This window comes from Pieris brassicae, chromosome 7 (genome assembly GCF_905147105.1).
Source record: "Pieris brassicae chromosome 7, ilPieBrab1.1, whole genome shotgun sequence".
NCBI classification, from domain to species: domain Eukaryota; kingdom Metazoa; phylum Arthropoda; class Insecta; order Lepidoptera; family Pieridae; genus Pieris; species Pieris brassicae.
Genome location: NC_059671.1, coordinates 5,978,871 through 6,004,400, shown reverse-complemented (window position 1 = coordinate 6,004,400; position 25,530 = coordinate 5,978,871). Strand labels below are relative to the sequence as shown.

General features: G+C 30.0%; 1 protein-coding gene across 1 annotated transcript; it reads left to right on the top strand.

Moving 5' to 3' along the window:
- The first annotated feature begins 160 nt into the window (after positions 1–160).
- LOC123711994 lies at positions 161–25,356 on the top strand. The gene is made up of 5 exons (XM_045664892.1): positions 161–273; positions 9,559–9,712; positions 19,620–19,739; positions 21,088–21,136; positions 25,113–25,356. Exons 2-5 carry the CDS (start codon positions 9,564–9,566, stop codon positions 25,155–25,157), a joined length of 363 nt encoding a protein of 120 aa, XP_045520848.1. The 5' UTR covers positions 161–273; positions 9,559–9,563; the 3' UTR covers positions 25,158–25,356.
- The last annotated feature ends 174 nt before the right edge of the window (positions 25,357–25,530 follow it).

Sequence of the window (25,530 nt, the reverse complement as noted above, 5' to 3'; positions counted from 1 at the left end):
AAATCCGATTGAAACAATGTTTACATTAAATTTTAATCACTTCGTGTCCATAAAAGTTTTGAACGAAAATGACGTGTACCGTGAAACCTCTTTATGGTAACCTTTGTAAAAGTTTTTTTTAATTTCCGTGTGGGGGGCGCTTGCGCGGCTCCGCCTTTCGCCCGCCCTAATGCTGGATATAAGGGCCGGATACAGCACTTTTGCCGCTAGAACTTGTTGCACTTTCGAGCTTTGCTACTTTGGTCTTCCGTCGCGTCGGTCGAAAACCTCGAGGTAAGTGGAAGGTTGAGATAATCTGTAAATGTCTCAGTAAATTCATTTTCTACCCATCAACTTATTAACTAAAATTGTAAACTAGTAGAAATCTATATAAAAATAAAATTTCCATACTTTAACTAATAGTACATAACCCGTTATATAAATAATAATAAATCTTTAAAAAAACGGTACGACTTAATTAAAATATATTTTATGAGCTCTGAAATTGTATAGTTAGCAATTATTGGCTACAACATCTATTTATACACAATATTTATTATTTTACGTAACCAATAAACCGTCTCGTTTGATACAAAATTCACCCATCTTATTCAATCATTCAATCGAATATAAATCCAATTTATGACATCTTCAGACTCAGGAATCATACATGGGGAAATATATTTCAGATACACATTCACTATTCGAATTTAGAATTATACACATATTGCTTAAAACGTCGAAAAGCCTGCTCTTTTAGAAAACGTTTTGTAGTCTGTGTTAAAAAATATTGTCACAATTAATACTTTATTTTAGTCCTATAATACTTCCACCGGTAGTACGCTTCAGGCAAAATTTGTAAATCTTTTAACATATTTAATTAGACTTCAAAATAAATATTTTTTTCAATCTTATTATTTTATCTTTCTGTTTAACTTGCTCCATGACATATATTTTCAATTCGTTTATATTATTGTATATTGCTTATAATTATAATAAATAATATTGTACGTAAAATAATAACTCCATAAGAATGAGAAACACATTTTTATAAACATGAAACCTACGATAGCAGTTCAATAACATCAGCTTTTCCCGAAAAATATAGATTTATGAATTGTAGAAGTCGTAATTTTACGTGCAAAATTGTCGATATTTCATAATTTCGTATATATAAAACGGTAGGTAAAAAAACTCAAAAATATAGATTTTTAAATCACAAATCGTTTTCTAAACGGGCCCTCTAAGTTTTTTTGATGTTTTATACAATATGTGTTTAATTCGAAATTCATTTATAATATGATCTGTCATATCTAAAATTTATTTTTTATTAGTTTAGTTATTATTATTATTATATTATTTATTAGTATTTTTTATTATATCCTAAAAACTAAGACAACATTTCTCTCAACTAAACTCATTCTAAAAAAACCATACCAAATCATTTGAAGTCATTTATAGAAAACATAAATTCAACGCTTTTGGGTTTTTAAAACGACAGTATATAATTTAATTTTCCCAAACGCGCTTTTTACTTAATATTTATTGTTCGGAGAATAATCATAATGATATCTTGCCGGCCCGGCTTGCATTTTTAGTTAAACAATACATGCAACGAGGCTTAAGTGGAACTGAATATTTTTCATTAAAATCAAACCAAATACACGCGGATGTGAAGGATCAACAATATTTTAATATTGACAAAGTAAATTGAAGCACGAATTTCTATTATTTTTATATCGCGAAAATGCGTCGATTCATGTTTTTTTAGCAGTGTTGGCCTAGTCGCTTTAACGAGTTACTCACATACCGGAGGTCGTAGGTTTGATTCCCGGCTATGCATTGGACATTCTTTTAATGTGCGCATTCACATTCACTCATACGATGAAGGAAAATATCTTTTGGAAATCGGTTTGTCTTGGTCTTAGTCGACGTGTGACAGGCACAAAATTTCCTACTAGCTTATTAGATTGACAAATAATCATGACATAAATCTGAGGCACAGACCTAAGAAGGTTGTAACGCCATTTATTTTTGTTTTTTTATTCATGATTTGTAATATATTCAGGGTTTACGAATACGAATCAGATAGAAGGATGATGCATATATATTATGTAATGTAAAGTAAAAGAAAGTAATTTTTCGTTTCGTTTCTACTTCTAAGTTTTTTAAAGTCAAAAACATACATATAATACTTTAAAAATTCTGACTTTTTTGTATAAATTTTTTTAAAATATATTCACACTCGACCACCTACACAGGAAACGGAAATGAACAATTTGATTTCTCGCTTTACTTTTCATACTTCCTTTCACAACGCAATCCTAGATTTCAGTCTTTAATGACATTATAAAATACGAAAATGGCTGCAAAGTCACCTCACTGATTTTAGATTCAATTTCGTCTACGACAGGTATAGTTTCTATTGTACATTTAAAAATGTTAAATTAGATTTTTTTACACTGGGTTGATTTCAAGTTAAGGTGCCCCGGAGAACAAAGTCGTAAAAGCAAAATCTATATTTTTCGGGAAATAAAAAAAACTTTAGTCCCCTGGCAAGCGATATATAGTAATCCATAAATATAATATACAATACTGCACCAGTTTTTATATGTATATGATTACACCAATCGTTCGACATTTAAAAACTTTTGGTATTTCTATTGACTTTGATATTGAAATAAATTATAATACCATAGTCAAAACTATATAATATTAACAATGTGTGCATTATTGATATTGATATTCTATTCGACGATTCATTTTTAAGCGAAGTTCCTGTAGGCAATTTGTCAAAAAGTATTGAACGAACCCACGATAGAGTATTTATTTCCTTAACCTTACTAAAATACATTGATTTATGGCTTATTAGTTTAAATAGGCCATCTGCGTTTCAATACGTCCCACTTTCTCAAGAATTTTTATGTCGCAACTCACTAAAAAGCTAAAAAGTTAAGTTAAACAGTCTTGCGACTCCGTCACTGTAAAATTATATGTAATATGTACATAACGCGCTATTTTTACGAATCTTTTGTATCAATATGTAGTTTGTATTTATTATTTTGTTAACAGACTGTGACCCCTTTTAAAACCAAAACTGATGAAACGATGCACTAGTATGTAACAAAGCAATGTTTAAAGTTTTTTTGTTTATAAGCACTGTAATGACTACCAAATCTGTGTGTTACATTCTAACGTATTGCTGCCAAAGTGGTTGATTAATTCCGTTGCAGTACTCAATCGATTTTTTCTTATATTTTGCAGGAGGTTTTATACTTTTTGTCCTTTTGTTAATTAATGTCAAAACACAAATCCACAGATAATAGTTTAAGTTGAAAGCTAACAAAGTCATCGCGATAGAGTGTGATAAAAGTTTATCACTGCTATAATTACTAATAGGATTTTAGATAATGTAATACAATAATTAAACTTGTATTAGTCACGTATAGGTAATTAGTTGAAAGTTAACTTTTAGTAATAATACCTTCAGAAATTGCTCCATTAATGTTACGTTAAAAGATGGTTAACATAGATTCTATGAAAAACAAAACGAACAAACACATATATGATGTATTTACATTCAAATAAAAAATATAATTATTTAAATAAATAAACATTTGAAGAAACTCAGTTCCCTTAGTATATATAAAAAGAAAGAGGAATAAGAAAATTTAAGTATAATACTCTCAATTGGTGTCTTTCTGTTAAATTGTTGATCACACTGAGAAGAGACGGATAATTTATTTTCTAAAAACCATGTAATAAGAGAAATTATTGCTGACAAGAAATAGTTTTCTCTTCATTAGTAATGAAATCTATTCTCATACTAAAAGGGTAGATCAAGGGCAATAAACGAAACTTATAAATCCTTTAAATTCATATACAGTGGCACATTGCGTAAATGACATTGATTTTCTGAAAAATAGTTTTGTTTCGTATAAGAAAAAAATATCAATAAAGCACATATAGAAATGATTTTTGTTCCATACATACGGGATTTCACTAGTGAAAAAGGCATATTATATTAGACAGATATTTTTATTTAACACTAAGTATAAACCAAGCCAAAGAAACTAACCTATCCTATACATATGCGCCCAGATACATATTTGAAATAATAATATGCAGATATCTATCCACATCTTATGTATGTCCATCCATTTAACAAAAGTATAAAAAACAACATTTTTACTAGTCTAAGATGCGGCCACTGTCCGGGAGAAGGCCTCCTCCAACTTTTTTCACCCAGTTTTATTTCATACCATCGTCATTAATTTTTTTCTAGCACCCTTTTCCATCCCGTCGGCTCATCGCTCTATTGGTCTACCTTTGTCCTTTTTCCTTTTTGGACTGGTCTATTCGGTTACTGTTTTAGATTATCATCTGCATAACAGGCTACGTGGCCTACCCATCTAATAATCTTAAAATAATCTTAAATCCAAATAATAATCATCATTTAAGTTTTAGGGCATGTTGCTCAGCATCAATTACTTTTGTTTTTTGCTAATACATTTTATGTTGGTCGCATAATTGAATTCCGAGAATAATTATATCTATCACACGCTGTCACGAACGTATTTTGGGTTTTGTTTTTGAAAATCCAAGTTTCTGTACGTAAGGCAAGACAGCAAACACGGAATCAACTTATATATAATAGTATTTGAAATTCCCGGCGTCATTGTTCCATATGTAAATGAAAACGTTTGAACGCCTTATTAATTCTAGATATTTTATACGTAAGATTGTTATTAAAATATTAATTTTACATGTCAATCGATATTAAGACATTTATTCGCAGCTGGCGTTGTAGGCCTACGTATTTAGGTTCGGGTTTAATACGTTTACAAATCGTTGTTGTTATTAACTTCGAATTATATCAGTATTGCTTTGAGATGATTGTTTGAAAGTTTCTTAACATTGGTATAAACTAAGCCATTGCAAAACCCTGCTATCGACAACAAATCTTATTGTTTTAAATGCTATAATGAAATCTACTAGTTACTTAAAGAATAATTAATAAAGTGAATCATTTGTTTCATCTCGAATTAAGTTTGGTGGCAGTTATTTGTATGGTTGTGACTGGGTAACAACCCATACAAATACTGAATGACTTAATGGCTCCAAATATGAGCTTATTACTAACATAGAATTACGGGTAGTGGGGTTGCGACGCTAATAAAAGCAAACTTGGCTTATCTAAGAATTCACAAATCTGTTACATATTTTATTGGACATTATCGGAAACGGGAATGAAAAAACTAAAGGGTTCAATATCAAGAAAACACTTTTTAAACGGATTGAAGTATTATTATTATAAACTTTTATTTATTTTAAATTTTAATTTTTTTCCGACGTTTCGCGAGCGTAACAGAGTGTGTGGTCGCGGTGATCATAATTATAAATAATAATAACTGAAATAATTATAAGTTTATAATAATAATACTTAGCTTCAATTCGTTTCAAAAGTGTTTTCTTAATGTGTAAAAGCTATGTTAACAAAAGACAATACTATGGGTTCAATATCAATAAATACATTCAATGCACACTGCATTTGCTTACGGTTCTAATTATGAACTAAAATATTTATTGATAAAATAGAACGTATTGTATTACCAATAACTATACAATACGGGGTATATAGTTTTTATCTCATTCTTTATGTTCTTGAGATAAATGTAGCTTCTTGCCGCGCCTACCTCTCAATTCGTAACAGCAGGTCGTTCTTAACATTCTGGGGTACTTTAATTTAAACAGTGTACACTATAATTATGGACTTAAAATACATTAATGTAGATTTAAAAGGTTAAAGTAGAAATGTTGATCAAAATTGCATACTGATAAGAAATTGAACTTTCTGTATACCCTCAATCCAATCATTACTACTGGACTGTTTCATCATTTCGGAGTTTAAAAAAACAAAGGGGAATAGTATTTAATATCGTACATCCGCATTGAAATCTCTGTAGGTTCATATTTATGACATTTTACGTTTTCCATCAGCGAAAATATGGAATATATTTGATTGATAAACTCTCGGGACGTCTCGATTTATTGTTTTTTATTACCCCAAAATCCAAAGGGACACGAAGGTATTGACAGTGACCATTTTAAATTTATCTTATGCTTTCAGTAACTTTAGCATTTTTATTAATGTTTTAGTTATTATTTCTTACCTAAAATTGAGATTTTATTATATTTAAACTTACTTTAAAGTCTAGTCATGTTTTAATTGTTTTCTATAAAAAAGTAAAGTTTACCATTGAATTTACGGGATTAAAATGCAATTGTTTATTTTGAAATTTAAATAGAAACTGTACGTTTGCTGCAAGATATATATGAAAAAAAAATATTTGTTGATTAATATATTTTAATTACTCGTTTTCTCGAAATGTATACTGTTTTAGTAATCCAATTCTAAAGACTACGCAATTCAAGTCAAATTTATAATGTTTTCCCCTGTTCCGGCTATTGCTTACGAGTTTGCTACTCTTATTAGACCGACCTAAGATCATACAATAAAATTTTTCATTACGTACCTATTGGCATAGTTTAAAATATTTTTTTACGTTCATTATTAAAGTGATAGCTATTTACATTAACTTAATATTAAAATAACAGTATTTAGACATATAAACATAATTGGTATGTTGAATTTTAATAAATTTTTGGTACTAATTTAATGTTTTAGTAAGGAAAAGTTTATAATGGATAAAAAAACAAATTCCAGCACAAAAGAAGTCTGTCATCCTTTTTTACGTCATGTTTTAATGTCAACAAATTTCAGAGGTCAACATAAAGTCTTGAATATTATGTATTGGAAATAGAATTCATATTTTAATAGTCATGAACCCTTATTAACTGGTTCGATGATTTTCAATTAAATCCTTCGATAGTCGAAAGAAATATCTCAATGTTACACCCACATCTTTTAAAAGGAAAAAACTTATTTGGAATTGATATTACTTGTACTCGTCTAAAAAAAATCTAACTCAAATGTTTTTGAATCTATAAATTAAAATATTTTCTGTTTTAAGTTTTATATTAGACAATGTTTTATATTAGAGCCAAAGCCCAGATTTCATCGTATTCTTTTACGAGCTTTTCTAATCTATCTATAGTCACAGATCACGACACGACCACACGATACTGACCAATCACAATGAGATGAAACGCACTATCGTTAACATATAACATAACAATTTCCTTATTGACCTAATTTTAGTATTATTTTTCTATTGCATTCACTTTTTTTAATTATGACTGATATAATATAAGAATTATAATATATTTTAACAATGTAACGTGATGGTCAGTCAATCAGTGGTTTATGCGATCTAATGTCTCAGCCTTTTCAAGTATGAAGAGTTACGAATAAAGCTTAAAAATCAACATCAGCGAGAAACGCTAAAATTGTCTTTGTATTAAGTTTCTATTAATTTTTAATCTTTCATCGCTCTAAGACTCTTTAAGTTCTCATTAACTTAAAACTTAGTTATAAATTAAGTTTAGGGCTTTCTTAAGCTTCAAAGACTAAACGGAATCAATTGATTGTAATTAACAACGTTACCTAGTACATAGTAGACCTAGTAAATTTATTAATGTTAACTCATAATTACTACCTTATTAAACTTCGAAAGTGATAAAACGATTTCTCGAAATTTTCAAGATCTCGCGAATAATAGTATTACGAAAATTAATTTTCGCGAGCACGTCTAGGCAGAACGTGTAGGAGGCTGTTTTGTGACTCCTAAAATCATAATAAATGTATATTGTGAGGTAAAATAAGTAATAACTTAACTAACGTTGTTTATTATAGATTTTGTTTAGGCTTTAGCTTAGGGAAATCTAGTCTTTAAATTACATAGTTCATAACTAAGTTTTAAGTTGATGACAACTTAAGGGAAGACTCTAAGCGGCAAAAGATTAAAAATTAAGACAAAGACAAGTTTAGCGTCTATGCGACTATGTTGATTTTTGAGCTTCGTAACTATTCTTCGATGAAAAACTTTAGACTATGACATTGATTGACTGGCCAGCCCTTACCCAGCTAAATGTATTTAAAAGATCACATCAGTCATAATTAACAAAAGAAGTCAAAGTCAAAATAACTTTATTCATGTAGGTAAACAAGCACACTTATGAATGTCCGAAAAGTAATTAAATTAATTCTAAATTCACATTAACTACAAGTTCGCAAGTCATGGGTGTAGAGAGGGCAAAAAGAACTGGCAAGAGCCTCCCGGCTCTCTTTTTTATCGCTAACTTTTGAGTCATAACAATTGTTTGAACTGGAGCAAATAAATCCCAAGGATTAGGATAAATTAGAATATTCGTCAAATTTATAAAAAGCTTCATTATTCATATACAATTCAAAAATAATACTTAAATTTAGTCAGTAAGGAGCTTGTTATATTTTGGTCCAATAAATGGAATGTCAAGGATAAAAATATTTTTAAAATAAAATATCCTGTTAAAAATCAAAATAAATCAATCTGAAGCGTTGTTTTATTGTTTCATAACTAAGTTATCCTGTGACTAGTGGAATGTTTTAATTAAAGGCTCTAATTGGCAAACTTTAAGATTTTAAAAATGTTTCATTATTTCAAAAGTTAAAATGACTCGAAGATGTTATCATTTTTCAAATGAAGAGTGAAGCGAACAGATTAATTATCTGCATATTTAAAATATAAAGGTCAATAAAGGGTTGTATTTGGATACGAAATTGGTTTTTTGGAAATATATAAAGAATTTATATAACATAAAACCACTGGTTTTCAAGTAAGACCTTTTGAAACATGTGTTTATGACATGTTTTAAATTTGTTTACAATAAAGTTTATAAAATTTATTTAAACTGTCAAGGAGAAAATGTAACTAAAAAAATGTAATAGTATTAAATAATCCTACCACGAGTAGTATAGTCTTTTGTGTATGTATTACTTTATATTTTAGTTGTGCTATTCATAATTATATTTAAAAAAAATCTTATGCGAGGACTCAAACAATTCGAGGATTATAATTATAAGTTGTTTTTGAAACATGTATGTCATGATTCCGTATTGTGAAAAAATATAATAAATATTTTTAACAAGAAAATTACAAACCCACTCAAGGTTCTGCAATACAATTTTAATCGAGATAAGCAGATTTTTTTATTTTATAAAAACATAATATAGCGTTGTGAGTTTTTTATTATATATGAAAAGTATCGTAAGAGAGCACAGCATCACAAATATATGAAAATACAATTAGTGTAGGATAGCCTATTTTGAATTTTTACTTTGTATATTGATCGTAGTTATTACATGTACCTACCGTCACTTTTCGATTGCCCTAAGAGCCAACCAACACTAAAAAGCTATGTCATCTAATATCGAACCAAGAGTTATATGCACTATGCCTTATCCACTAAGCCACAAAGGAATACTTAGAATAAGCGTTTTTATAAAATATTGTAAAAGTCTTTATTTATGTCTAAATTTATGTTAGCCAATTGAATACTTTAAAACATGGGCCAGCAACCCATTAGCTAACAGCACTATGTAATGAATATCAAATACACATACATCATTTCTTTCAGACACAATGTTGAGCAAGAGGTTCCTATTTGCGTTGGGCGTTTTGGTGGCAGCTGCCTGCATCGAGGCCAGGGAGGAGGGCCCTCATGATATGGCGGATGCACTGCGTATGCTGCAAGAGCTTGACCGGTACTATACACAGGCTTCTAGACCGAGGTGAGATTTTAAATATATTAAAATATCGATAATATTTTTGGAGATTATAGTCGCAAGTATTTTTTCCGAGTTTTATGTTATTTACATGGCATGGAGGCGGTCTCAGCCGACAGCGTTTTGTCAGGTCGACTTTTGATTTATACAAGCATATTTTCGAATATATAACTGAGTAATAAACCCTGCCTTTTCAACATAATGTCTTATGGTTATTGTAAATCATACGTAATATCTCGTCGAAGGAATTGGGATATAAAAAATGTGTGCGTGTACTAGTGTGCACACGTAAGAAGTGAAACTTCTTTATGACCTTATTTTTCTAAAAAATATCTACTATATGCAACGTTACAGAAATTGGTTGAATAAAGTTAAATTACATGAAAATTTAACAAAAGGCTTTTATTATCATAGACATGAATACGTATAATACAATTATTTCATTTTAGCTTATTACTACTAAGATTATTACAGAATTTCATTAATTGTAATAGAATTATTACTATCATTGGTATCGTTATTATATTTTTTTGTTATTAATGGCTTCGAATCAACCGTGGTAGGGACAAGAAAAAAGATGATGCGTAACGGAACAACGTGTAACTGAAAAATGTGACGGTAAATTTTTTTCATACGCCGATAAAGAAGTTTCATTTCAATAAATGGAAAGTTCTACAGTTTGTTTGAGAGTTTAGTAATTAAACGGGATAGCACGTGGATTGTTACCTAATTAGGCAACAAGTTGACAAATTGCTTATAGTATTGTGTTCTAATAAAATATAGTTACATAATCATATAAAAACTCAATATCCTATAAACATTAAACCTACAAAAATATTGGTTAAAATAAAATTAATTTAAAACAACGGTTACTCTTCGAAATAATGAATTCAAAGAACACACTGAAACGTGTTGAACTAAGAAAGTATCGAACTTTTTCAATATTTCTTGAATACAAATGACACTTTAATTAGAATATATTTTAGCCCCAAAGAAATAAATGCGAGATTTTTTATCAATATTTATTGTAATAAGTTAAATAAAGTTCTATTATGATAATATCCATAAATTTCTGTATGATTTGCACTGGTTTGCACATCTTATATTCAATGCATTTTAAATTGCCTAAAATGAGTATACAAAAAAATATTAAATCCCGAGAATAAAGAAACAGTGATTCCGTCTTAATAATTCATTCAATTATTTGAGAATTCAAAACAGTTGGCGGTATAAAGACATAGTATAATAACTTTTTTATGGTACGTTGAACTTGAAAGAACGAAGAAAAATTTTGCAAAGGGTAAAAGTGTTATATTTAGATTTCAAATAAAATATAACCTTTGCCTCTGTAGCTGTTTGTAGGCAATACTTATTAACTATTCACTTTAAAAAAAAACGTTTTTTTGGTAATGTTACACCTAGACGACAACCAGAAAGTCACGACGTCTATTAAATAGAATTTGGTACGATTCCGAATGTGTGGATTTAAAAACACTTCAAGTCATGTCATCGTTGCTGTTTTCAATACGTTATTTAGTATATTGCCGTAAAATATACCTACTTTAAAGGAATAAACTTTAAGTTTCAGCATACCATAAATTAATATACAACAAAAGGGCAAGTTTTATGAAAGATTTTAACACTCGAATATACATTCTATACAGTCACAGAGTTACGACATTACGTTTTTATTAAGCGTCATAAAATGAATTAATTTCTGAGTTTCTTGAGCAATGAATTATTGTTTACGGAAACTGTATTCATTTCTTAGATCTAAACACATTTATTTGGAGTTTAAAATTTTGTCCAACATTGACCACGTGTTTTACAAAAACCATGTTATTTATTGGAGGAAACAAAACAGATACATCTATATAAAATAAAAAAATAAAATATCGAAAATAAAATTAACACATAGTGTACGAGCCAAGGGTTACAATTAGCACGTCACTATTTCGCTCATATTCTATTGTTATAAGCGAGTGGTTAAGCAACCCGATGACCCAGGAACCGTACATTTTGGTCCTTCGAGCCATCCAGAATCGTATACATAGAATATATTCACTGATAAGATACAAAGCAAAACGTGACAGCAGAACGTTAGCTAAGTAGACAATACAACACAAAATATTTAAACCAGGACAACGAGAAACATATTAGTAGTTATAATAAAGGAGGAAGATACATGGTTTAGGACAATAATAGATGTTTATACTTAAATTAAGCGGTAGAGGAGTGCGTAGAAATGGTCGATATTAGTGGCAGAATCCAACGTAGAACACATTCTGTGAAGAGGTTTACGGAACCCAATGTTGGCCCAGCCAGTCGAAAGGTTGAAGAGAGAGTAGAGATCTGTCAGGACAGAATAGTAAGCGTTTCAGAAGATCTGAACAAGTTAGTTCATGTACACATAATTTTCGTTTGTGACTAACAAATTACTACTCAAAGAAAGTAAAACAAAATAAGCGATAATTGACATTGCAATCGGCTGTAACATAAATTATTATTGAATATGAAAATTATGCGACGCTGAAGAAACAAATCATAATAATCTCCACTGATGTGGGTCCACCCACAATACAGAATATAAGTTCAAATAAACACCTAAAATTGTTAAAATACTCTTGTAGAATATTTTCCATATGAATTAATAACTAAATGTTGGAATACTATCTATCAAAATTGTTTAATTGGTTTATCATATAAAGATAAATTTAATTAATGAAGCTCAAACAAAGGCAAACAAACTTAGCACAAAATAAGGTAGGTAATAGCTCATAAAATTAAATAAGAGTGAGTGTAATTATTCACTTTCTACCCTGGGCTATAATCAAAGGACCACAAATGGCTTGACGTCTCCCGTTTCCTATTTGAAGCGTTCCCGTGGGAGTGGACACAGAATACATAGTAAAATAGCGTTTATTCGAAATGCGCTGTAATTTGGACACGGGCTTATTTTGTCCTTTCGGTCCAGTCACTGAAATGATGACGTAATCACCGCTTTGTCGAGCCTCCACCTGTTGTAGCTTTTAGTTGGAATTACGTTTTGTACAGCCAACTCTTGTTCATATACGTAACAAACTACGGTATGCTATGTACGTTAGAGAAATGTTTTTATACATTATGCAATGAACAATTTACATGTTAAAGTGTAATATGTAGTAGACAGAATAAATGTATAATTTTATTTAAATTATTTATATCTTTCAAAACTAGAATTGCACATAAATACTACTTGCTTACGTTAATACGTAAGCAGTATATATATACCTAATTTAAATATATTTCGTTATTCTTTTGCATTCAACAAAGTGTCTGTCTTGCTGCAAAAAAATTATCATCGAATTATTACTTCGTTTGGAGTTTAAATTAATTTAAAATTACTCGTGAAACTAATTTAAGGATTCTCTAAGAAATTAGTAAAAACATTTTTAATTACAATCGATAAGAAAGCGCTAAGACTTGCGTTAACCTTAACGAACTTTTTACGTCGTTCCATTTTTAAAATCTTTCCAATAATAGGAATCCATACTCCGTTCTTTTTGTACTGTACTACTTATACTAATTCTGATCTACTTAAAATTTTTATCAGATTTTTACTTATTAATATTCATCTTATTAAGGAATGTAAAGCTACGTTAAAGTATATATGGTGTATTTAAAAAAACGCTGCTATGTAAGCTGTACAATCAAAATCTGTTATAACGACATCGAAGGGGCTAGTCGTAACAGTCGATGACGTTTTTATTAAGTACCTAATATATATCATTCAGACTTTTGATTTTGGTCAATACAACCGGTTTGTTATTCTAAACGATGTCATCGTAAACGGTTTTGACTGTAGTCCATTTGTAAAATAAAATAAATAACTAAAACCCATTTAAAAATACGTAGGTAACCCTGAAAATGTTTAGAACGGGTCAGTTAGAGACATTCCTAATGAAAACTTTTCATGAATTTCAACTTAAGAACTCTTTGGTAACCTAATGTACATTGCATTCATTTATCATTTGTTTGGCGGCAAATATAAACTTTTGTTACACGTGAAAATGAACTGATAAATCCGGTCAATGATTTATTATGACTTAATAAATCGTCGTGGGCTTACTCAACAACAAAGCTATTCTTAATGAAGCCCCATCTCTTGCCACTATTTACAATTGGTTTAACGAGTTTAATCGTGGGTGTTGCAATCTCAATGATGATCCGCGTGAGGGACGTCCTTTAACAGCGACTACTGAAAATACCATCAGTGCTGTGCGACGAATGATAGAGGAAGATAAGAGAATGACCTATCAGCAGATACGGGCAAGCCTAGGCATTGGTACCAGTCAAGTTCAAAAAATATTACACGAATATTTAGGCGTCAGGAAGCTTTGTACGAGATGGATTCACCATACTTTAACCGGCGACCAGAAACACCTTCGCATGGACTGGTGAATATTTGACTATGGCAGGTGTCGAGATAATGAGTCATTCGCCATACAGTCCTGACCGGGACCGATGCGTATCTCGCGTGATGAAACGCGTAAAACGAATGAGTAATTAATTTATGTATCTTTTTAGTAAAAATGTAAGTGTCAGAAAAAAGAAAAGAGCTCTGCACAATATGGCAGGGGAGTAGAGAGTATTATTATTTAAAAAAAAGTAATGTTTAAAAATGGGATGTTTCGTTTGGATGTCCTCTGAATAATATTATATCATATAAAATCGCGCTCCAGGCAGGAAATGTACAAAAAGTTCTTAGAAAAAAGTTTCATAACAATAAAAATAACGCTTAACATCTCTAAGCTCATGTTCAGTAGTTCGTAGCAAATAAGATCCATAAAAGTTTCACACTATGTGTACAAAACTTGTAACGGTTTTTAGTTAAAAGTTTCGTAATAACAAGAAGAAATGTTCCGGACGTGCTCCTAACACGGTAAGTCTATATTTAAAAAAAAACAACAGCGATGGTTTGAATATTCATTGAAGGATAATAAGTCTGTATAGCAAATGCAGGTTGTTTAGAAATGAACGCAGTTTGGTTTATTTAAAGTACAATTAAAATTATCTCCAGTATTTATAATGCCTTCATTCCTTTTATACTAAGAAACTTAATTTAACAAAATTAATATATAACTTTAAATTGTAATACGTCATTTATATATACGTCACACACCCACTCACATTTACATATAAGTCTGAATGAATAAAATCACGTGAAGTTTATTCTACCGTAACCGGAAGTGCCATAAAAGCTATTGTGTGTGACTGCAACATACTGCGCCATGGATTAAGTTTATAAAGCTCATTTTCGGTACAGCGTTTTGATGTTACAATTGTATTAAATGAAATGAAATGAAATATTCTTGTACAAAAATCGACTTTTGTATTTCTTTTCCGTAATACTCAATATGTTTTACGTATGCAGTTCTACGATTAGTAGCTTTTTGTACCTTGATTTACATGACCATACGAAAATGTCTTAAAATTACTTAAATACATTGTAGTTAAAACGTTCTATGTTAGTATGCTAAGGCACGATATCTATTTTGTGATAAAATAATTCCTGCGTAGGTATCTGATTAGTTCCATACAACCCCTTTGATCCTCAAAACAAATTTAATCTTACGTCCAGAATTTAAAATAGTTTAACTGTCCCCACCCAACTATTTACAACAAGGATTCCTCGTAACAAGTTGTACAGGCACTTAAGTTCTATATTGTGGTTTTCGTAGTTTTCTTTCTATCAACCATATACGACTTTAATCTAAATAATAAAACAAAACCTAGTAAGATTTAAAAGAAGAAAAATATGAGAGTAATGCTTTGTTTTTTTGTGTTATTTTTGCCATGATAGATTTCTGGTTAAAGCATTTTCTAACTCATATATACAAACAAAAAATCATTCTGTATTATAAATTACTTTGATCATAATAAATTGAAACTTATTAACACATCGAATCGCAATTCTTTTATAATTTTTAAATAAAAATACTATAAACTTACATACATATTATATAAAGCATATAAAAATTGTTTACATTATTGTTTCCCAACCTTCTCCATGGCGTACTACGTAACGCATTTCCGTTCTATTTCCATTTTGCTTCCGGCCATACAATAAGGTTTCGGGATTAAAGGCACAAAGGCTTTAAAGAACCATCAACAACGTTTACGCATAAATATGTCCGCTAGTAGGTTCTATATATAATTATTCTCAGAAATTATTGGTTGTTTTAAATCTAGAATGGTAACGATTAATCAGGAAAAATGTTACGTGATATTATCAAAAATGTTGTCGCTGTATCAAAACTTAATATACGAAAGTAGCACTTAGTAATTACGGACATTTGAAATGTCACAATGAAAATTTATTTCGTTTGGTCAATGTCAAAACAGTGCAAAAATATTTTCTAGATACATGTCCTTCTAAAAATGGTTTTAGGTAGGTTAAGGTTTTCTAAATCATAGTCTTGAACAAATTTTATAAAGTTTTCAAATAGTTTTCAAAATCTTAAAAATGAGGAGAAAATTGTTTTTGCCAACAAAACAATAAGCTTAAAAAACATGGTCCAACGGCCTCGTTGCTACTACGCGATCTCTTCCAGGCAACGCTAATTAATGATCGAATTAATGCGGAAAATACCGCACACTAATATATAAGACTAAGCCTTGAATGTAATTTGTTGTTCTTATTTATTATACTTCTCTATTGACACCATTAGTATTGTGTTAAAATTTAAAATGTTACACACATTATGTTTCGGTCTAAGTAACAATATATTCGTAGGAATGGATATGTTAATTCAATATAACATTAGGTAAGTGTCCTTTACAGCAGTCGTATCTATTGTCATAAATATATCTCTCTGCGAAACCCGGGAACTATTTGATTAATTGGATAGATGTTTCGCACACTATTGACCTTTGAATCGTATCTTCACAATATAAACATTATAAAGTTATAAACATTATAAAGAACATTCTTGTTGTTAATTTAAATTAAGTTTTGTCTTTTTAACGTACATAAAATAATTTCATTGAATTTAAAAACTTATTTTAAAATATTATAAAATCGCTGTACAGGGAACCTTTCTCCACATTACACTTCTTTGTGGCTCGAATGTCTAAAGCTTTGAAACTTTGAATGGGTTAAAAACTTGACGCCTCTCCGCGAAAGTCACTCCGCAATAAAATAGAATTTTCAATTTTCTCGTCACAAAGGCACTTTGTGTTAACGTGTGAATGCTGTGCTTGGTTTTGTGTTATTTTAATGGAATAACATTATAAAGGTAATATATTTATCCATTTAAAATAAATCCATAAGCATTTATGATGATGTTTATATGTGTATATATTACCTATTAAAGAAACGAAAAATTTGAAAGAATAAATTATATTACTGAAATCCGATTTTAATACGATGTATTATGAATGTTATTAAATAAATTCGGATATTAAATAAAAGCATTAACAATGAAAATACTGAAAAAGACTATTAATGCACGGAAAACCTACGACTCTTCTACGAAACAACTATTATCGAGATGAATTAGAATTACCCTAATGGATGTTAAAGCCTTGTTTGAGGATTACGGTTTTCGATATTACTATAAATAAAAAATGTCTGAGACATTTGTGAATTTTTTATCAAAGTGGAGGATTATTTTATCATTTCCGATTATATTTTATAATCGTATTGAGTGGACCATTATATATAAAATTAATGGATGAATCCATTTGATAATGTATGTGCGGCCTACGCATACATACATCAAGCAAAGGGTGCTTTTAATTCTGTGATATAAAAAAGACGCCGCGCAAAAGATATTAATAGGCAAATAATAACTTAAACTTGTTTAATAAATAAAATGATTAATGATATAATACAATGGCTGTGTTAAAAAATATTTTATAGAAAAAGCCGGGTAAGCTTTATGCTTAAACACATAGACAATATCAATTTATTATACTCAGCTTTTATTAATTTTTGTCGGTTCAAAGTTCTGTTTTCGATTGTGCATCTTTTCACGGAAGGAATCATATTCTTATATTAATAAAAGGTTTCAAATTTTTATTGTAATGAACACAATACATTAACAAACATATTGCTGAGATTTCTAATATAAAAGAAATGTTAATAGTAAAGAAAAATAAATTATTTATATAAATATGTTTTTTAATATATTTGTTGTAGAGCTTTCGACAAAACATTTTAAATGGTAAACATAAAACTTCTTTGAAGGATATTAACTTTAAATTAATTATAAAACGTCAAGTTATGTAAATTTAGTAATAATTTCCCGTTAATACCCCAATAATGTAATAAAAATATTTTAATATTCTACTTATCTCAGTATATTTTGAGTACATTATTTCTATAGAGGAAATTGTTAGGTCAAGCGTTGCAAACCTTACAAATAGTAAATATCACTACGTCAATGTCAGGAATCAGTTTGTTAAAGCAAATATTATTCTTTCGTTCTTTGTTTAATTTTGTCCTATACCAGGTAGGTTTTTTATATTCCCACTTCATCATTTTCATCTAAATAACCTTTAAATGCTATAAATATGTATAAAATCATTTTTATTGCATGTTTATATTGTAAAGTAAGTTTAATTATCAAACAACAAAAGCGGCGTGAGATTGCAGTAACTGAAGAGAGTGAGTTACTTTTTCAAAGTTAAGTGATGCAGAGAGTGTGTTGTAAAGGGAAATAATTCTCATCTAAATTTTTACAGTAACGAACTAAATAATGTGATATTTTTACGTGAAAGAAAATTGCGAGAATGCACTCGTTAAGTGTGTATCTGTTAAATTTCGTTAGGCAACTCTAAGATCATAATATTGTGTGTCTAAATATTGAACGAGATACTTAATCTATGGAGTAGTATTCGGAAGTAAACTTAAACAATAAGGTCAAATAAAAGTCAAATAAGATACACCCAGCTTACTTTTAAATAAATATTATAATAAGCCCTAAATTACGAATGTTAAAAGTTTTGAATTTCACCCAAAGTTCCTTCCTCGAATTGGAAAAATTAATTTTTGGTCCAACTTTTCTGTGGAATATAAACTTAAATATACAAATTCATCAAAAATAAAGGTATATTTTTATGTTTCGTGTTGTGCGCTTCTTGAATTACTTATGTATGCTATTTCTCATGAAGTGCAAGCAAAAGAAAGCTAATTTCGTTACAACAATACACTGTTTCATAAACAACATTAAAGCTCATGAATTTTTTGTATTGGCATATAAATTATATTAGGTATTAATTTGCTTGAAATTTTACAGTTTATGTGTTTCACATATATAGAGAAACTGATCACATTGACATTATTGTCTATCATCTGTGATATATAAGATTGAGAGGTGTGTAGATTACTGTCAATATATCAAGTACGTGAGTAGACGGTGAATCAAATTAAATTTATTTACGTCTTACAGGGCTATATGAACTAAATCATTCACAACCAGGTTATGGGTTATAAACCAAAGATTTGCGTAACTTATCAGCTTTAATATCATATTAAAATTATGTATATGTTGAAATTAATAAAACGTCGTATTCATTTATTTGGTGATCAATAAATTTAAAATCATAGTTTCCATCCACCTCATTTAAAACAAAACAAAGTACTGCGAAATTAAATCAATCGTTATTTTTAAGACTATTGGGAAATTGTTACATTTTTAAAAGGCCGTCAACGCACTTGCGAGCCTCCTGGCAATTTTTACGGAGCACTATTAATTGCTGAAATTGAAAATTTATTTTATATAAGGACGGTCATTGTTTGAATTCGAAATGAATAACAGGAATTATGTTCGGTATTTGAATTATTGCGCTAACTATCGAGATTTTTTGCCGTCGAATTCAATCGGGTCGTATCTTGGTCGCGGTGTTGTAATCGGTGTCGTCTTGGCAGGATTGACCGCCGCGACGTAGCGGCAATGGATCGGGTCGACCCAGACTTGTTAGATCGTGCTGTGCGGCTCCTACAGCTGCAGAAACTAGACCGCATTTACTCCTACCACACCCGACCAAGGTACGATATCGATGTCGATGTTTCCCATCCCTATTCCCAGTAGTGCGTTCTTCTGTCGTCAGCATGTTATTTGTTATACGTTTTAGGCTCTTTCATTTATGTATGAACAGCTTTCTCTATGTCAAAGAGGAATTTATTTTAATAAAGCTATTTAAAATAAAACTTACCCCAAAAAAATATTTTTCATTATATGTGTAGTGTTTCTGGTCCTTATTAATATTGATTGTCAAGTTTGTTTGCATTATGTAATCGATGCAAACACTAACAATTCTTTTACCAATAGAAAGCAAACTCGTAGTGAAATACTATAATAAATATTTGTGTTAATATATTCCGCGGTTCAGCTTATTGAGATTATGATGTTTGCTAATAAATCTAAAAATAAATAAAACATTCTGAAGAAGGCTTGAATAAACAATTTGTGTTACGCTAGTGTAACTTTAACTCGTTTACTTGCATTAATCACAAATTAATTAGCGAAACGTTTGCTAATTAAAATACAGTCTGACGATCTGAAACCAATATGTTTCGAGGAACGTCTCATCTTATATTCCGTTTATAACAACATCCGAGGGAAGTGTGGAGGCGGCGTCTTGACATTAGAAAATAGATAAACTATTTTATATTTACTCTTAATTCACTATACACTAACGCATAAGAACTTGGTTAACATAGGTTTTACACATTGAAAGAAAACAATTTTTTAACCGAATTAAAGCTATAATAAAATATTATTATAAACTGAGTGAGTCATTTCTGCCAAAACCCGTCATCTTTTAGTCGATACCAACTCCGGGTAAATAAATACAGATAACACAACTTTCTCTACAGCTGTGATACTTTTGACATACAATACCTTTTGTCTTCAGTCACCGTGACCACGCACAATGTAAAGCACGCGAAACGTCGAAAAAATTAAATTTAAAATTATTTACATAATTATAAGTTTATAAAAATAGCTTTAATCCGGTTAAAAATTGTTTTCTCTTTCATCCCTTTCTGTCAAATTTTGTTTACGTTGTGTTAAAAAGAGACAAATGAAGACTTAAGTTGAAATTATTAGATTTTGTTTTTATTTATAATATGATTAATTAGGTTTAGAGAAAACACAATTTTACTTATATCTGATTATATACTTAGATACTTTATAAAATACTATAACTTACACACTGTATTTATTTAAAAAAATATATATTTGAAATATTTTCGAGTGCCTATATATATATTTTGTAGAAAATACAAAAGTAATTTAGCAACAAAACTTTACCATTATGATAACTGCAGTCTAACCAATATTTTAAAGCTAAAGAATTGTTCAGTAAGTTAATTCTTCTAAATGTGTCAACAGGTTTGGAAAACGATCGGAGGTTTACTCAAACTGGGGAAAGGATCTTGAAGTAAGTACCTAAAAGTTCATTTATAATTCTTTTTTCCCTGACCGTACGAACAAGTGTTTTGGTGCATTGGTGCACATAGAAACCAGCATATTTTAGGGGAAGATAATACGCCAAATATGATTATTATTACTCCTGCATGTCGAGATCTAATAAAAAAATCAGTCTAAGTTCGCTTTAAAACTCTGAAGCGATGCCTTAGAGCCATTGATGGCCTTTGACAGGTACAGAAGGCTGGTTTCTAGTCTATAAAAATTATCAATAATGAGTCTTACTACATGAAATTATGATATATTATTTTATTTATTTATAGCTGCATTAACTTGTAAGGACAGAGAAACTGTGCCCCTGGAAAATGTACCCGAGACTGAATTCCGCGATTATGATAGAGTGCTCAATTGTTATTACTTCCGGTTCCAATTCTAGCTAGAATATCATTAAGCATAACGTTTAAAATAACGTTAACCTTTTTAACACCATTATTTTCATCATATTTCGTGATTAAATAAATGAAACGATATCATCGTTTCTTTTGTTTCTTATTTCCTTTTAAGAGAATTTATTTGTTTATGTAGAATATGTTTGCCAATGGGCATTATAATAAGCTTACATCTAGGAGCAAGAAAAATAACTGATTATTATTTTTATATAAGGTTTAATTTTCATTAATTAATTCAAGTATATATTTGATGTAACTTCAAAGGAAACTGAGTATAATTCACGTTTAGTTTGTTAGTACTAATAAAATTTACTTATTTGGTTGAAACTTATCTAGTATCTTACTTTGAATTTCAGTACATTAGGTAATATAATAATATTATATACTTAAAAAGCATGAATGAATGAAATTTAATGGGTTCTTTCTTTTTTAGTAATGTTATGAATATTAAATAATTAGAATATGTAAGTGCAAAATTTTTTACGATCTCGGAAAAATGATAAGTATTTTTCATCTATAACCCGGGGTACGTAAGTTACAGAATAACAATATAATACTAGCACGTTATTATTAATTGTGATTTGATCATAGACTTCTCAGAGCGTTTGTTATTGTTATTCTTGTAACAAGGATCAATCTAAAATTCAATTAAGTCTGAAAATGTTACTTTGCGGTAAAATCAGCTACGTTAAGCGTTTGTTTATGTGATCTGACAATATAAACTATGTATTAAAATATTTTTGTGCAAATTTTATGATAACTAAAAGTCTGTAACTAACTAAAAAAAATATTTGACACAGATAAAAACATAATTATACATTTATTTTTATTTAGCTTGGTGCCGTAATAATACGTTCGATAACATATTAATTTATATATTATATAATATAAGGTTAAATAAAAATCCTAACGTATCATAGATTGAATAATCATAACGATCGTATCGCCTACATTATATTATCATGGTAATATATTCTGCAGTTTATGGTTTGACGTTAAATGCAATATTGAATCAACTCAATATTAAATTTATGTCAAGTCAATCTTATAGCCAGGGCTTTACATGCTTTTGACATTAAAGATATTGAATAGATTTTATCATTTACCTCCTATATGAGCCTTGCTCGCTTTTAGCAATATATTATGACGAAAACCACACTTATCTAATTCTTTTGTTTGACGCAATTGGATTTGCGGTTATAAAACTATAATACAATTATTAGAGTATTTTCATTCATTTATTTTTGTAAATAGGTAACAATAATAAAACAAACAAAGCAATAGTTCATACATCTGTTACACGGTAACTCTAGGTGTAAATAAACATTATTTATCTAATTAAAAATTATGACCTGATGTACTACTAAAATAAGATTGAAAAGGGATATTTTAAATATATCTGAACTATTAGGTTTGACCAATGGATTTTCTTTCTATGTGCACATTTAAGGTTTGGTCAAATAGTGGACGGGGCGGGACGGCGAGGCGACGCTGGCGCGACGTGAGCAGTTGTAATTTACAAATTAATATAGGCAATGTCACGACGGCACACAACGATGATAATATTAGGACAGAAAGGACGGACGGGATACGAGCGGGGCGTGAGCCCGACGCTACCAATGGTCTTCTATGGGTATTCGTTTTAGTAGTCAAACAGATAGCGGCACGGGAGACATCGCGCACGACGTGACGCCAGCTTTTATTTGTCTCCGACTTCAAAGATGGGCATGAAGAGACTTGAAAAACTATTCGAAAATCGAACTGTTCAAGATCACATCTTCTTGTATAATTTGGGCCATCCTTATACAAAGATTCGAGCCTGACATCAGTGATCTGGGAATCAATAAGAAGCGAGCTCAAAAAGCTTGTTTCAAAATGCTCGAGAAATCACGCTGAGTGCGGCGGGTTGGCCGACGTGACGCTTGCAGGATTATCACGTCCGCAGTGTGACATCTACGCCACGTCGCCATCCAACATACTCTCGACCAATGAAGGGAAATATCGTGAGAAAAACGGGTCAAAAAGTCAGCGTGTATCAAGCACTGAGGGCTGATCACTTATTACATTGACAACAGATACAGAATTCTGAGGCCCAAACGTAGATTTTATTAGATACTTAGATTAAATAATGATTGTATTAGCATTGCAGTATAGTATTTTTCGCAACCCCATCTACCAAAATGCTAAAACTAAAAAGTCCAGACCTATGTGTATAAAAACTAATTACCAAGAAACATCGTCTAACTAATTGTTATAATTAGTGTGTTTATAAACCTGTAACACTAACAGTTATGTAAAATAGTATATTTCATTACAAGTGCGGAAAGCCTGTCATTGCAAAGAGTTCCGACAAATCCGGTTGACAATTGGAACAAGTTGGAATGACGGTTCCGCACGTGTACTGATCAACTATTTTTAAAACAGTTGCGAAAAATTAAGCATTTTAATAAAACTATTTGCTTTTTCCTCTTCCACGCTCTTCCATAAATTCGTCGTATGTAGATGTGTAGCGACTATTTGACTTTTCCGGTAAAATGTTCTCCGAAGAAACGTGTGCAATTATAAAAACTTCTATGAATTTTTTTCTTTTTCATGAAAACTTTGTTTTTTTTTCTTTTTAATAGACATTGTTTTGACAGTTGGGAAAGAGAGTGTGTAATAGCCCACATCCCGAACGCTATACGTCCCTGCAATACGCCACTTTTTGAGCAACTGTATTAAAAACAACTTTTCGAGACGATAAATCACGATGTTCTGAGATGTCTTAAATTCTATAACTAATCGAATTCCGAGTAGTGGTCAAAATTGCATTGATGAACGAAATTCTGCTAAATAGATTACTTGTTAATCACTTTGTAGCCTCAAAGACGTTATTGTCGTAGGGGTATTATTAAACTTGGTAATTTCATTAACTACCGCCTTTGTTCTGAGGCGATAATGCAAAATTGTATCTTGTATATGTATTTCATCAGAATGCCACATTTTCTAATTATTTTATTGAATCATTAGACGTATGCTTGGCGTTGTTTTTTTTCAGTTCTATAAGGAATTTAATTTTTAAATCGTGATACCTGAATAAAATAAAATATTAGTTTTTGATAAATTTATATGAGCCCTTCAATAAAATTTGGTTTTCAAATAGACAAGGGTTTTAAAAAGAAGGTTTGTTATTTTACGCAGATGAGTCGCCGGCAACAATTCTAAATTATGGCACAAAATATCCTGATAGTTTGAAAATTGAAATCGCGTGGTCGCAGCCGGGAAAATGAAATTGGTGTTCCATCAAATTAGCTTTGATTCGAATACCGATTTCGTAATGATTTTCATTATGATGATAAGATTCTTAGTTCATATTATTCTTTGCTTATTGTTTTAAAAGTATGCCTTATTAAATTTGATGAAAGGAATTTCGTTAGATTAATGAAAATAATTTTGACTTTTAAATAAAATGATATTTGTTTAGTTACTTAAATAATTTTATAGTACCAACTGTAATAGAGCTATTAGCGTGCATTTATTAATCGTTTGTTTCCCTTACAGAAGCCAGATTTACCAGCCTGGTTGGCATATGCTAGAAGGAGATGAGAGATGCAATCGGTCAACTCAGCTTAATACCATCACGGAACTTTACTACAATGCTGCTCTGCTGATCTTCATTTCCTTAGATCTTTTATTAAAGAATTGATGTTCCTATTTTTGTTCTATTAAGTAGTCTATGTACTATGTATATTGTTATTGATGTACTACATTCAACGTAAAGTTATGAAATATAAGCAATTCCAATATTAAATCGTTGTTTTATTTAACATATATGATAAAACGAGATAAGGTCATATCGTTCCATAATTTAAATCAAAATACAGAGGAATAATATAAATATTGTTTAGAAATTAAAGAAAGTTAAAGTCGTGTTTTAGAATGTATAGTTCAGCTATGATTAGTAAGTAGGTTATAAGAA